This window comes from Oncorhynchus mykiss, chromosome 23 (assembly GCF_013265735.2).
Source record: "Oncorhynchus mykiss isolate Arlee chromosome 23, USDA_OmykA_1.1, whole genome shotgun sequence".
In the NCBI taxonomy this organism is placed as follows: Eukaryota; Metazoa; Chordata; class Actinopteri; order Salmoniformes; family Salmonidae; genus Oncorhynchus; species Oncorhynchus mykiss.
In genome coordinates, this window is record NC_048587.1 from 24,239,264 (window position 1) to 24,255,314 (window position 16,051).

The following is a 16,051-nucleotide window of genomic DNA, read 5'->3' on the forward strand; positions in this document are numbered from 1 at the left end:
CCATCTTATAATAGCATTTTCTAGGGTTAGACATACATTTGCACCATTCTTACATTTTTTTTTTTATAAAGATATTGTATGGATATTTGGCTAAACTAACTATAAAATACATACAGCAGTAGCAGAACTGCATTATAAACTGACAAGTCTCTTCAACCACAAAGTCAGTGTGTGCACTGACAGCTTCAGTTACCTTTTGCAGAAGTAGATGACTCCATCGGGAGTTCTACTCAGGGGTCAGCGTAAAGCCAAGCCTCCCAGTTTCTGACAGTGACAATTTGTCACATTGGCCTCCGACATGGAACCAACCCCTCCTAACCCCGCAGCAGGCAGCTAGCTGGAACACACAAAAAAAAAGCAATGGAGTCTTCGTCTCATAATAACCAGTGTGTGCCAGAAAATATGATAGGAAACCAACAGACACTAAATAAGGAAAAGGGACTGGCTGATGAGTTTCAATGCTCAACAGCTGTTGAGTGTCAACTCGGCTAACAATTCTAGGGAGAGAACATTTTTTGCACTGTTACATGTAATGTTCCCCTAATGTTTGAGTGTCCAATTTTTTGAATGTTCTCTTAACTATCTAAGTTAGCAAATTCCTTCTGAGAACCTTTTTAGCATGTTTTGGTGTTTAAAGTTAATGTCAAGCAGAACATTCACTATATATACAAAATTATGTGGACACCTCTTCAAAGTATTGGATTCGGCCACACCGTTGCTGACTGGTGTATAAAATCGAGCTCACAGCCATGGAATCTTCATAGACAAACATTGGCAGTAGAATGGCCTTACAGAAGAGCTGAGTGACTTTCAACATGGTACCATCATAGGATCCAACAAGTCATTTCATAAAATATCTGCCCTGCTACAGCTGCCCCGGTCAACTGTAAGTGCTGTTATTGTGAAGTGGAAACGTCTAGGAGCAACAACGGCTCAGCCATGAAGTGGTAGGCCACACAAGCTCACAGAACGGGACCGCCGAGTGCTAAAGCGCGCAGTGCATATAAATCGTCTGTCCTCGGTTGCAAAACTCACTATAGAGTTTCAAACTGCCTCTGGAAGCAACCTCAGCACAAGAACTGTTCATCGGGAGCTTCATGATATGGGTTTTCATGGCCGAGCAGCCACACACAAGCTTAAGTTCACCAAGTGTCGGCTGGAGTGAGGTTAAGCTCACCGCTATTGGACTCTGGAGCAGCGGAAACGCGATGGATAAATCTGGGTTTGGCGGATGCCAGGAGAACACTACCTGCCCCAATGCATAGTGCCAACTGTAAAGTTTGGTGGAGGAGGATTAATTGTCTGGGGCTGTTTTTCATGATTCGGGCTAGGCCCCTTTGTTCCAGTGAAGGGAAATCTTAACACTACAGCATACATTCTATACAATTCTGTCATTCCAACTTTGTGTCAACAGTTTGGGGATTTACAAAAAAAGTTTTATTTAACCTTTATTTAACTAGGCAAGTCAGTTAAGAACAAATTCTTATTTACAATGACGGCCTACCAAAAGGTAAAAGGCCTCCTGCGGAGACGGGGGATGGGATAAAAAAAAAGGTCCCCTCCTGTAATCCCTGTTCAAACATGACTGCACGGGTAGGCACGACTCTAACACCTTCATTAAGTTTGCCAATGACACAACAGTGGTAGGCCAGATCACCGACAACTACGAGACAACCTCTCCCTCAACGTGATCAAGACAAAGGAGATTATACAGGAAAAGGAGGGTTGAGCACGCCCCCATTCTCATCGACGGGGCTGTAGTGGAGTAGGTTGAGAGCTTCAAGCTCCTTGAGCGTCCACTTCACCAACAAACTGGGGCTAAGCTGTCTGCCATCCAGGACCTCTACACCAGGCGGGGTCAGAGGAAGGCCCTAAAAATTGTCAAAGACCCCAGCCACCCCAGTCATAAACTGTTCTCTCTACTACCGCATGGCAAGCGGTACCGGAGTGCCAAGTCTAGGACAAAAAGGCTTCTCAACAGTTTTTACCACCAAGCCATAAGACTCCTGAACAGTTAATCAAATGGTTACCCAGACTATTTGCATTGTGTCCCGCCACCCGCTAACTCCTCTTTTACGCTGCTGCTACTCTCTGTTTATGATATATGCATAGTCACTTTAACTATACATTCATGTACATACTACCTCAATTGGGCCAACCAACCAGTGCTCCCGCACATTGGCTAACCGGGCTATCTGCATTGTGTTCCGCCACCCGCCACCCACCACTTGCCAACCCCTCTTTTACGCTACTGCTACTCTCTGTTCATCATATATGCATAGTCACTTTAACCATGTCTACATGTACATGCTACCTCAATCAGTCTGACTAACCAGTGTCTGTATGTAGCCTCGCTACTTTTATAGCCACGCTACTGTTATTTTTCACTGTCTTTTTACTGTTGTTTTATTTCTTTACTTACCTATTGTTCACCTAATACCTTTTTTGCACTATTGGTTAGAGCTTGTAAGTAAGCATTTCACTGTACAGTCTACACCTGTTGTATTCAGTGCACATGACAAATAAACTTTGATTTGATTTGAAATTTGACCAGATTTGCTGGCAGATTAGCAGTCAAAATGCTTTATATGCTGAAACATATAATCCAGAGTGGGTGTCCTCTATTCCTGGCAGGCTGATGAGATTCAATAGCAGCCTCAGAGGCTGATAAATCAGAGGCTGTCTGCAATGAGTAAGCAAGCTGGTTCATATGTAAGGCTCCTTAAAGACTGCGTTCAAGGCAAGTTGGTGGAATCCCTCAATGGTGCTGCCCATGCTAAAACAAGCTTTTGGCCACTAGAGGCCTCTATCGTTCTCTATGGTTGTTACCCCACTTAACCTTTTCCTTGTGGAAATGCTTCCATTTATGTTTTGTTAATCGAGGAGAAAGATAACATTTTAGTAAAATGATAACTCTGCAAAGGCGGCATTGATCTCTTTGTCCAGAAACACGACATCAAACATGAACCAGGCCAACAGCACCAGTGATGAATGTCCTAACTACTGTCCCAATAAGGTACATCTCTAGGGCAGGGTCACCAACTTTTTCTGAGTCAAGATTCATTTCACAGTCAAAAAGCAAGTCAAGATCTACCACTCATATTTTCTTTTGATCATGACTTACAAAATGTTAATTAACCTAATCATTTTTTTTGTAAGAATGAGGTTTGTGCGGTAGGCCTAGTACATTATCACATCATATTGGCTATAATGCCTGGCCTACCAATTATGTTCTTCTCAGACCATATTATATTTCAAAACTTGAGCTTTGATTACAATTTAGATCAGTTGGTGTAGCACTTGAAAGGCACAGGTGAGCATTCATTTTCAAATAATTAGCTTTTTTTTATTTTACTGGACTGATGGTAACTGCATCAGATGATCATGGTGCTTTCAAGACAACTGGGAATGTCAAATCATGATGTCAGTGATCTTCAGTTCGGAAAATCAGAGGTCTAGAAAGATGCCAGAGTTTCTGATTTGGAATTCTGAGTTGGATGACCGTTCAGGTTGTTCCTATGACCAGAGATAAATATTCCTCGATTTTAAAAGAGACAAGACAATCTGCTAGTAATAATAAAAATGCTGGGCTATCTATACACTTGGCTACTCATTCATTGCAGCTGCAGCGGGAATGGAAGTAGGGAGATGCGTGTTTTATGTTTTGTAATAGTGTTGAGTAAGAACAGGGTTGATAGTGCTGAATAAACAATTAAATATGAAGTTACTCATAAAAACAGCAGCTCTTTGCTGTATTCTTTGACAGTCTCTCTCTGGTCATGGTTTTAAAAGTTATTCAACCTTACGTAGGCTAGTATCAAACTTTGCTGTGGCCGGTGTCATGGAAGCTTTGTATGCATGGTGATTTGAGCTTTCCGATTGGCCAGCGCAGTAGGCACACTCGATTTAGCCACAGATCTACTGGTCAGCCGGGTAAGCAGAGTTTGTCTTTTCAGACAATGGTTCAAAATGGGAATACTTTGCTTACCCGGTGCTCTGGGCTCCTGAATCAAGTGCACCTACTGCAACAGCACAACAGGAATTTTAAAAAAGGAGTGCAAGCCTTTTATCACATCTTTTATCGTTGGCTTTTCTACATAAATGTTTGGTGATTGACTAGGCATGCCATGAAGATTGACCACGGTCGACCAGTTCGTGACCACTGCTGTAGGGCATGTGCTTATTGGGCCATTGTAATTAGACCCTGTCCAGAAGAAAACATAAAACCTCCTCTCTAGGCATTTGTGTAGATCTGAAACAACTTGATAGGTTTAAGCAATAGGGTGAATGCACTTGGAAGTAAATATCAGCTCTGTTAAAAATGCACTCAAGAAATATTTTATTGATCCAAGAAAATATTATATTGATCATAGTGATTCAGGACTATCATTAAAATAGGTTAATATGCCCCACCAACATTAGACAACTAAATACAATCATTAATGAGAATAGTCAGATTAATTGATACCTGTCACGGACATGGTGGCATAGCAGGAAGATTGCCTTTGCATGAACCACGATGTTGTTGTGAGTTCAAATCCCAGGTGAGGAAATGTTGCATAATAAATACTGATCATGCATAATGTAATCATGTAAACATAAGGTACAAAACATTATGAACATCTGCTATTTCCATGACATAGACTGACCAGGTAAAAGATGTGATACTTTATTTATGTCAATTCAGTCAGTGTAGAGCAGGGATCTCCAAACCTGTCCCTGGAGAGCTACTGTCTTGTAGGTTTTCCTCTCCTACCCTAATCTAGCACTCCTGATTCTAACAATTAGCTGGTTGATAAACTGAATCAGGTTTGTTAGAACCGGTTAGTTAGAGCTCCCCAGGAACAGGGTTGGAGACGACAGGTTAAAGAAGGATTTTTTTTAGCCTTGAGACAATTGAGACATGGATTGTGTATGTGTGCCATTCAGAGGATGAATGGGCAAAACAAAATACGCAAATGTTTTTGAACGAGGTATGTTAGTAGGTGCCAGGTGCACTGGTTTGAGTGTGTCAAGAACTGCAACGCTGCTGGGTTTTTCACGCTCAACAGTGTCCTTTGTGTATCAAGAATGGTCCACCACCCAAAGAACATCTAGCCAACTTGACAACTGCGGGAAACATTGGAGTTAACATGGGCCAGCATCCCTGTGGAAGGCTTTTGAAACCTTGTAGAGTCCATGCCCTGACCATTTTTGACATTTACCGTTATTTAACTAGTCAAGTCAGTAAAGAACAAATTCTTATTTACAATGATGGCCTACACCGGCCAAAACTGGACGACACTGGGCCAATTGTGTGCTGCTCTATGGGACTCTCAATCCGGGACCATTGTGGAACAGCCTGAATTCAAACCAGGGTGTCTGTAGTGACACCTCTAGCACTGAGATGCAGTGCCTTAGACCGCTGCGCCACTCAGGAGCCCAAATTGAGGCTGTTCTGAGGGCAAAAGGGGGTGCAACTCAATATTAGGAACGTGTTCCTAATGTTTTGTACACTCAGTGTAAATCTGTGTGAGGAGAGATGTAAACAGAAAGTGGCTAATAGGGCTATTTAATTGAGGTATGCAAGCAGCAAGGCACGCAGGCACCTTAGCAGGCAGGCGCACACACACAAACACATACTGTATCACATGTAAACACAGTAGTCTAGAGTCTAGACACTAAAGTTGTTGAGATTCTGAGATTCAAGGAAGGGTGGGGAAACTAATATCAATCATACACTACATGACCAAAAGCATGTGGACACCTGCTCATCAAACATCTTATTCCAAAATCATGGGCATTAATATGAAGTTGGTCCCCCCTTTGCTGCTACAATAGCCTCCACTCTTCTGGGAAGGCTTTCCACCAGATGTTGAAGCATTGCTGCGAGGACTTGTTTCTATTTAGCCACAAGACCATTAGTGAGGTTGGGCACTAATTTGGGTGATTAGGCCTGGCTCACAGTCTGCGTTCCAATTCAACCCAAATGTGTTCGATGGAGTTGAGGTCAGGTATCTGTGCAGGCCAGTAAAGTTCTTCCACACCGACCTTGACAAACTATTTTTGTATGGACCTTGCTTTGTGCACATTGTCATGCTGAAACAGGAAAGCATCTTCCCCAAACTGTTGCCACAAAGTTGGAGGCACCGAATTGTCTAGAATGTCATTGTATGCTGTTGCATTTACAGTTGGAACTATGAATTTGGGCAGGTAGCGTTCTCCTGGCACTGGCCTAACCCAGATTAGTCCGTCGGACTGCCAGATGGTGAAGCATGATTCATCACTCCAGACAACTTGGCACTTGACATTGCGTATGGTGAATTTTGGCTTGTGTGCAGCTGCTCGGGCATGCAAACCCATTTTTTTTAACCTTCCGATGAACAGTTCTTGTGCTGACGTTGCTTCCAGAGACAGTTTGGAACTCAGTCGTGAGTGTTGCAACCAAGGAAAGATGATTTTTATGCGCTACACGCTTCAGCACTCGGTGGTCCCGTTCTGTGAGCTTGTGTGGCCTAACACGTCGCGGCTGAACCGTTGTTGCTCCTAGACGTTTCCACTTCACAATAACATCACTTAATTTTGATTGGAGCAGCTCTAGAAGGACAGAAATTTGATGAACTGACATGTTGGAAAGGTGGCATCCTAAGATGGTGCCACGTTGAAAGTCACTGAGCTCTGCACTAAGGCCATTCTACTACCAATGTTTGTCTACGGAGATTGCATGGCGACGTGCTCGATTTTATACACTTGTCAGCAACGGGTTTGGTTGAAATAGCCGAATCCAGCTTCTCGGGTGGCGCAGTGGTTAACGGCGCTGTATTGCAGCGCCAGCTGTGCCACCAGAGACTCCGGGTTCGCGCCCAGGCTCTGTCGTAACCGGCCGCGACCGGGTGGTCCGTGGGGCGACGCACAATTGGCCTAGCGTCGTCCGGGTTAGGGAGGGGTTGGCCGGTAGGGATATCCTTGTCTCATCGGTCACCAGCGACTCCTGTGGCGGGCAGTGCACGCTAACCAAGGTGCACAGTGTTTCCTCCGACACATTTGTGCGGCTGGCTTCCGGGTTGGACGCTCGCTGTGTTAAGAAGCAGTGCGGCTTGGTTGGGTTGTGTATCGGAGGACGCATGACTTTCAACCTTCGTCTCTCCCGAGCCCGTACGGGAGTTGTAGCGATGAGACAAGATAGTAGCTAATAACAATTGGATACCACAAAATTGGGGAGAAAAACGGGTAAAATAAAAAAAAGAAATAGCCGAATCCACTAATTTGAAGGAGTGTCCACATACTTTTGTATATATTGTGTAAAAGCAACATTTATCTCAGTTTGTTGACCCTAGTGTGGCTACTACTTCCAGCACACTAAAACATACTCCTTCAATCTATCAAATACATTTTAGCTACTGCATCTAATTTGAATTACTTCAGATGATGGAGTTGGAGAATACACACCCACTGTAAGTCACATGTGTGTACTAAAGCTACAGAGCTAGGAGAGACAATATACACACACACACACAATAACATACAGGTGAAGTGGGAAGTTTACATACACCTTAGCCAAATATATTTAAACTCAGTTTTTCACAATTCCTGACATTTAATCCAAGTATCCAGCTTTTATTTCTTTCATCACATTCCTAGTGGGTCAGAAGTTTACATACACTAAATTAGTATTTGGTAGCATTGCCTTTAAACTGTTTAACTTGGGTCAAACTTATTCGGTAGCCTTCCACCAGCTTCCCACAATAAGTTGGGTGAATTTTGGCCCATTCCTCCTGACACAGCTGGTGTAACTGAGTCAGGTTTGTAGGCCTCCTTGTTTGCACACACTTTTTCAGTTCCGCCCACACATTTTCGATAAGATTGATGTCAGGGCTTTGTGATGACCACTCCAATACCTTGACTTTGTTGTCCTTAAGCCATTTTGCCACAACGTTGGAAGTATGCTTGGGGTCATTGTCCATTTGGAAGAACCATTTGCGACCAAGCTTTAACTTCCTGACTGATGTCTTGAGATGTTGCTTCAATATATCCACATCATTTTCCTACATCATGATGCCATCTATTTTGTGAAGTGCACCAGTCCCTCCTGCATCAAAGCACCCCCACAACATGATGCTGCCACCCCTGTGCTTCACGGTTGGGGTGGTGTTCTTCGGCTTGCAAACCTCCCCCTTTTTCCTCCAAAATAATGATGGTCATTATAGCCAAACAGTTCTATTTTTGTTTCATCAGACCAGAGGATATTTCTCCAAAAAGTACAATAGTTGTCCCCATGTGCAGATGCAAACCGTAGTCTGGCTTTTATGGTGGTTTTAGAGCAGTGTCGTCTTCCTTGCTGAGTAGCCTTTCAGGTTATGTCGGTATAGGACTCGTTTTACTGAGTATATAATACTTTTGTACCTGTTTCCTGCAGCATCTTCACAAGGTCCTTTGCTGTTGTTCTGGGATTGATTTGCACTTTTCACACCAAAGTACGTTCATCCCTAGGAGACAGAACGCGTCTCCTTCCTGAGCGGCATGACGGCTGCTGCATGGTATTAATACTTGCGTACTTTTGTTTGTACAGATGAACGTGGTGCCTTCAGACATTTGGAAATTGCTCCCAATGATGAACCAGACTTGTGGAGGTCTGCAATTTTCTTTCTGAGATCTTGGCTGATTTCTTTTGATTTTCCCATGATGTCAAGCAAAGAGGCACTGAGTTTGAAGGTAGGCCTTGAAATACATCCACAGGTACACCTCCATTTCACTCAAATGATGTCAATTAGCCTATCAGAAGCTTCTAAAGCCATGACATCATTTTCTGTTGTTTAAAGGCACAGTCAACTTAGTGTATGTAAACTTCTGACCCACTGGAATTGTGATACAGTGAATTATAAGTGAAATAATCTGTCTGTAAACAATTGTTGTAAAAATGACTTGTGTCATGCACAAAGTAGATGTCCTAACCGACTTGCCAAAACTATAGTTTGTTAACAAGAAATTTGTGGAGTGGTTGAAAAACGAGTTGTAATGGCTCCAACCTAAGTGTATGTAAACTTCCGACTTCAAATGTACCTTTATGATATTAAGTATATTTCACTCAATGTACTGTACATTATCATATGAACCTATTTTTGTCTTTGTGAAGAGTTACACTGGCCGTGTCTGAATACCCATATTTGCATCCTAGTAGGACGTTTGAGTATGCATTTTTTTTTTATAGTATGTGACATTTCGACAATTGAGTATACTTAAAAATGCCTGGACGTCATACTCATTTCGTCATTGATAGCAGCTTTCGATTAGATATGGGAATGTGCTTCCAAAATCAACCAGTAGCAGAAAAAATGCAATATGCATGACACCTTTTCAGTATGTGAAAATGGAAAGTTTTAAACTACAATGAACGAAAATATAAAATCAACATTCGGCAATTTCAACAATTTTACTGAGTTAAAGTTCATATAAGGAAATCAGTCAATTTAAATAAATTCATTAGTCCCTAATCTATGGATTTCACATAACTGGGAATACAGATATGTACAGTTGACGTCGGAAGTTTACATACACTTAAAGTAAGGTGGTTGATCCTAAGTGACCTAAGACAGGGAATTTTTACTTGGATTAAATGACAGGAATTGTGAAAAACTGAGTTTAAATGTAATTGGGCCAAGGTGTATGTAAACTTCCGACTTCAACTGTATGTTATCGTGTGTGTGTGTGTGTGTGTGTGTGTGTGTGTGTGTGTGTGTGTGTGTGTGTGTGTGTGTGTGTGTGTGTGTGTGTGTGTGTGTGTGTGCATTTGTTGTCTGTGCCTATGTTTGTTTCTTCACAGTTCTTGCTGTTCCATAAGGTGTATTTGATCTGTTTTTTTTAAATGTAATTCATCAGTTTGTATTTATTATGAATCCCCATTAGCTGCCGCTTAGGCAACATTAGGCAACATTAAGTTAGTTATATAATTTAAAAAAACATTACAATACATTCATTTCAGAATTCAAAACACACTAAGTGTTTGCCCTCAGGCCCATACTTCACTACCATATATCTACAACGCAAATCCATGTGTACGTGTGTGTATAGTGTGTATGTTATCATGTGTGTGTATGAATGTGTCCATTCCTATGTTTGTGTTGCGTCACAGTCCCCTCTGTTCCATAAGATGTATTTTTACCTGCTTTTTAAATCTGATTCTACTGCTTGCATCAGTTACCTGATGTGGAATAGAGTTCCATGTTGTCATGGCTCTATGTAGTACTGTGTGCCTCCCATGGTCTGTTCTGGACTTGGGGACTGTGAAGAGAAATCTAGTTGTATGTCTCGTGGGGTTTCCATGTGTGTATTTTAATGTACTGCTCGGTACATTCAGCTTGTCAACACCTCAGAAAAAGAAGTAATGATGAAGTCAATCTCTCTTCCACTTTGAGCCATGAGAGATTGACATGCATGTCATTAATGTTAGCTCTCCGTGTTCATCCAATGGCCAGCAGTGCTGTCCTGTCCGGTTCTGTTGTTGTAATTTTCCTACAGTAAGTCCCTTTTTGTGGCATCTGACCACACGACTGAACAGTAGTTCAGGTGCGACAAAACTAGGGCCTGTAGGACCTGCCTTGTTGATAGGGCTGTTAAGTAGATAAAGCAGCGCTTTATTATGGGCATACTTCTCCCCATCTTAGCTGCTGTTGTATCAGTATGTTTTGACCATGACAGTTTACAATCCAGGGTTACTCCAAGCAGTTTAGTCACCTCAACTTGCTCAATTTCCACATTAGTTATTACAATATTTAGTTGAGTTTTAGGGTTTAGTGAATGTTTTATTCCCAAATACAATGCTTTTAGTTTTAGAAATATTTAGGGCTAACTTATTCCTTGCCACCCACTCTGAAACTAACTGCAGCTCTTTGTTAAGTGTTGCAGTCATTTCAGTCGCTGTAGTAGCTGACGTGTATAATGTTGAGTCATCCGCATACAAAGACACTCTGGCTTCACTCAAAGCCAGTGGCATCTCATTTGTAAAGATTTTAAAAAGTAATGGGCCTAGACAGCTGCCCTGGGGAATTCCTGATTCTGCCTGGATTATGTTGGAGAGGCTTCCATTAAAGAACATCCTATGCGTTCTGTTAGACAGGTAACTCTTTAACCACAATATACCAGATTAATATTCACTCAACATTCTAACAGTCTAATAAATACATTTGATTTTTGCTCTCAGAAAAATAATACTTTGATTGTGTTTATGAAAGTCTGGGGTAACATTAGAATAGAAAAATATATATATATTTTTAAATAACACAATATCATTTGTATTTGTTTGTTGCTGTAGGCTAGCTGTTGCCGCGTGCTCAAGCATGGGGCACATGTAACAGTGGAAAAAGTGATATTTTTAAATATCAATTTTGATAGTTATTTGGCAATGGTAAGTGTTTTGGAAACCTCAGGATCGTCTCTTGTCCTCTTAGAACTGCTTGTAACATATTATGTTTGTCATATCAATTCTAACAACATACTGTACGTGTGTTAAATAGACTTATTTAAGAAAAGTAAAGGACGGAGGGGGGCAATTTTACATTCATATTGGGTCAAAATGATCTCCTTTTCATTTCTAGTGCTAAGCGATGGGATTCATCTGTCTCTGTGGTCCACCATCGTTCTGACCATTCCCAACAGGTTATAAAAATGCATTGGATGAGTTTTGGCCTCAGCATCATTCATTGAATGTATAATCTTGAGCATTCATCTATGGCAGCTATGCTGAAAGGAAAACCAAAGCCTTGCATTTCTAAAGCAGGCTTCACATTACTTTATGTGTAGCACAAGTCATTGTTTTCCACCCGTAAGTGGATCACACTGCAAGGGGTTGCACTCCTGCACTCAAAGTTCAACTAATATTAACTTTCCAATGCTTCTGCACACAACCTCGCGGTGAGCAAAGAACCCTGTGCAAATAATGAGAAAGCAGCATAAACCACAGAAGGAACCACACTGGTTCAACTTTACTAGTTGGCAGATTTAGTATTTTGGATGCTATTGAAGCTGAGCTCATCCGGATGAGTTATTAGTACTTTGACATTTGTGATACCTGCCCCTCAGCATATAGTGGGAACATAATCCTAATTTACGTAAATGTTCATCTTTAGTCTGACAGTTGTCATCAGGTCCTCTCTTTTTACTCAATCTCTTCTTATCTAATAGTATTTATTGGACTGGAATCATGCTATTTTCCATCGTGTGAGATAGAGCTCTCTGTACAACGTTCCAGACACTGAGTTTACCACAGGTTGAATAATGTTTTCATTTGGACATGGTTGGCTTCATCTAGTTTATAACATTTGTTTTGTAGACATTTCTCTTGATTATGTGATACAGGAACTCAGCTAACTCATTTATTTTTCACTAAATACTGTAATTTATCTCAGCTAAGAGAGAAACAGTACATTGACAATGAGTACTACAGAGCATTTGTGCTGTATCCTCCATCTTAGTATCCATATACTTGAACTCTCTGTTGGCAGTTAAACTATAAATTATTACTCAGGCAAGCCTTGAAGCAGCTTGGAATTTAGACCAAAGGATATCCTGGTTTTGACTCCGGATACATAGTATGTATATACTGTGTTCTTATGTGATCTGTGAATCATTTCTCTCCTCTCCGTTTTACGAAACTCTGTGGCCAGTCTGAGCTATCAGTAATGTGTGAAATCCATCTCAGCAGTGTCTGATTCTAGGTTACAGCTGACATGTGTTAGTTCTGCTGCTAAACTGGGTTGTCTCAGTTCATTCAATCTGCAGCTGGAGATGTTTTGGAGTGACTTTTTAAGGTTTAGTGTGTAGTGGTAGGTGGTTGAATTTGTTTTGAAGATGTAGTTTATTTACTGTTTTAAATTCATGCAACAGGTGCTTTGTTTTCAAAATGAGAAACATCCCCAATGACCTTTGTGTTTTTTCCTTTTGATGTTGAGGTTATGGCTTTTTGTACAATACCAGTCCATGTATATTTAAGTGTGCTTTACTCTTTGCAAACTGGTTTATGTTCTGAAATTCATATCATAAACATCACTACCATGTAATGCAACATGGACTGCACAGTTTGTATAAAAGACAGATACAATAGATATATGAAAAAAAAATAAAGCAATGTTTGTGATCACAGCTTAATAAGAGCCACCTCATCTATAATACTGACACATTCTTGGATGTTTGATCAATGTACCCCACTGGACAAAAACGGGTTAAATCAACATTGTTTCCACATAAAAAAAGCCATTAACGTAAGTGAACTTCATAACTCTAACTTTTAACCTAATCCAATTACATTATTATTATTTTTTATTTCACGTTGAATTCACGTGACTAAACAAAATGTAAGTCAAGACTCGATGTTGAACTGACGTCTGTGCCCAGTGGAATGGTCCTCCTGAATAACATTGTCAAAACTAAGTCATTGCTGGTGCTAATATGGTTAACCCAGCGAGGCCAGGAAAGAAGCTTTCCATTGGCAATACTAAATGAAAGTCCTGTGCTCTAGTGTTTCACAGCAGCCGAGGCCCGGCCTCCTGAGCTCAACTCCAGCCCACTCATCTGGTTCTATTTAAGGCCTTCAGTGTCGACTCTTATGATTGGCGTACACAACCCCCCCTACTCTTCCTCCAGCTCCAGCCCCAACAAGGAGAAGGAGGCTTTTTAACAGACTGTTTATTTTCCAGGGGAAACCGTTCCTTTCTCCCGCTGCACTGTTCTATCGACAACCGGCCGCTGCTCCTGCTCTTTCTTTCTCTTTCTCTCTATTGCTTTCCTCTTTTTCTCTCCATCCATTCCTATTTTTCTATCTCAAGTTTAGACTATGGATGAGGCCCCCTGACAGCTTAGAATGGATTCTCTTCAGCAAACTGCTTGATGTATTTTGGGAGACTTTCAGTTTAATAGGCGTTCCTTTTTGACTCTCCAGCTATATGGCCAGACTCTTGGGAAAATGCACAGAGCCCAGCGTGTGTTCCCATTGGCTGAGGTCTACTGACAAATTGGCCTATGGCGCAGAGGGTGCCCGGCGGTCGCTCTCGCGGGCCCATGACCGGGAGCTGGCTGACAGCGTGTTTTTTCCCATCAACCCCAGGTTTGGATGGTGCCGATCCTATGCTACTGGAGCAGTACATGGTGGTGGCCAACTATGAGAAGCAGGAGCCGGCGGAAATCAGCCTGCAGGCCGGCAAACTGGTAGACGTCATCGATAAGAGCGAGAGTGGTGAGTGACCAACCTACACACACACGCATGCATGCAGGCACACACGCACGCACACACACAGTGATGCACACCTATTCATGCATACTTTCCAGCCAGCATCCACATGAGAATTCCCATTTTCACCTCTCAGTCTGGGGTCACGGTCTTTTCTTCATCCCCAATAGTTCCCCTTCTTCCTCCCTTCTCCCCCCCCCTCTCTCCTCTCCCTTTATGTCCACAGCCTTCAAACTGTGCTTTAGCCCTGGAGGCTCACTTTGGCCTGCAGAGAGGCCTGTTTTTTTTTTACCCTTGTTGGTTTAGGCCGGGGCCAGAATGTTGCCTTCTGTAGGAGGAATGTCTCCCAGACTCCTATATTAATTTTCCAGCTCACTTTAATGGAAAGACAGAGAGACATGCTCGATTTACATATGCCAGCTGCACGGCGTCCTGAGTCAGCTGTTTAACCTCTGAAAATGGAGTGCTAGGAGCTGATCCTCAAAAGGAACTGAAAAGAATCTTCATCTGGCATTTGTTGAGATTGATTCAATGTGGTTTTTTCACAGTGAAAGGTGATAAATGTTACGCAGAGCTTAGTCTGTTGACTGTTATGCATATGATGCCCTCCAGTAGAATCAATGAAATGGTCTACTCTTTATAAAGTCCTGTTGATGGTCTTACTTGATATGCCCGTGTTTACTTTTGCCTATACTCTTTGACCCAGTTAAGACTCACTAACTCTTGCGCTATAACATACAAACACACCTCACCATTAACTGAACCACAGTTTTAGCCGACGCAGCATAAGGAAACCTGTCTGGTTTTCCTTTCCCTTCAGTAGAATGAAATAAGACGTTTTGTCATCTCCATCTCCAAAGCCTCTAGAGCAAGAGACAGGCTCAGTAACAGAGGTTGACGTCCTGGCTTAAATGGTGTTCCCAGACAGTGAAGCAGTAATGTGACTCATGTGTTCTTCAAAGGGGAGGGAAACAGTGATCAGAAAAGCAATTTGACTTAGGTTTCACATTGGGTGTGAGTAAAACCCCATGCCATAGAGGCCTAAAGGAAGAGAGTCAATTGACTCAGACTGCTTTGAAGTGTCTGTACCCACCCGTTGAGTTCTTCCGTTTATTTTTCCTTCTTGGTCCAGTTGGATTTGAGCCCACTAGGGAGTCACTTTGAGGCAGATTTCCAAACACCTTGAAGTCCTTCTGCCCGAGGCCTTGACTTGAGTCCTTTCCTCCATAATAAGCATAGAGCTTGATGGATGATACTGGTGACTGGGCTATTGAAGGCTGCAGTACATTTAGATGACTACAGAGTAAATATGTCACTGGTCAGAGAGTTCACCCACCTGCAAGTCTAACTGAATCACTGTCTGATTCATAGGTGTACAACCAGTACTGTATAGATGGCATTTGGCATCAACAACTCAAGCACTGTAGGCAGGGGACTCCCAAGTATTGCAGAGGTAGCTAAATCAAAACCCATCAGAGCACTGTCTGAAGCCTGTAGTGTTCAACATAACAGTTAGCATTAGCTGAAGCCTGTAGTGTTTATCAGAATGGTTAGCATTAGCTGAAGCCTGTGGTGTTCATCAGAATGGTTAGCATTAGCTGAAGCCTGGTGTGTTCAACAGAACGGTTAGCATTAGCTGAAGCCTGTTGTGTTCAACAGCATGGTTAGCATTAGCTGAAGCCATGACACCTCCTGGACAGCATGGAAGACGGCTAAGCTGCAATGTGGGTGACATCAGTCCTAAGCCTCATGCCAATTGTAAGAATTACAGGTGCGCGTAAAATACTTCAGTCCGTTTAGTTCAGCATCCATCTCTCCCAGAATAAGTTCATGTATTTTATGGCATCTGAGGTT

The 16,051-nt window shown here is 42.1% G+C and overlaps 1 protein-coding gene across 2 annotated transcripts in view; it reads left to right on the forward strand.

The window, feature by feature from the left end:
• LOC110502474 (SH3 and PX domain-containing protein 2A) overlaps positions 1-16,051 on the forward strand; it is an 89,333-nt gene that overhangs the window by 44,550 nt on the left and 28,732 nt on the right. For both annotated transcript variants that reach the window (XM_036959993.1, XM_036959992.1), the window contains exon 7: positions 14,075-14,203. In XM_036959993.1, the coding sequence (XP_036815888.1) occupies positions 14,075-14,203 (129 nt within the window). The remainder of the gene's footprint in view (positions 1-14,074; positions 14,204-16,051) is intronic.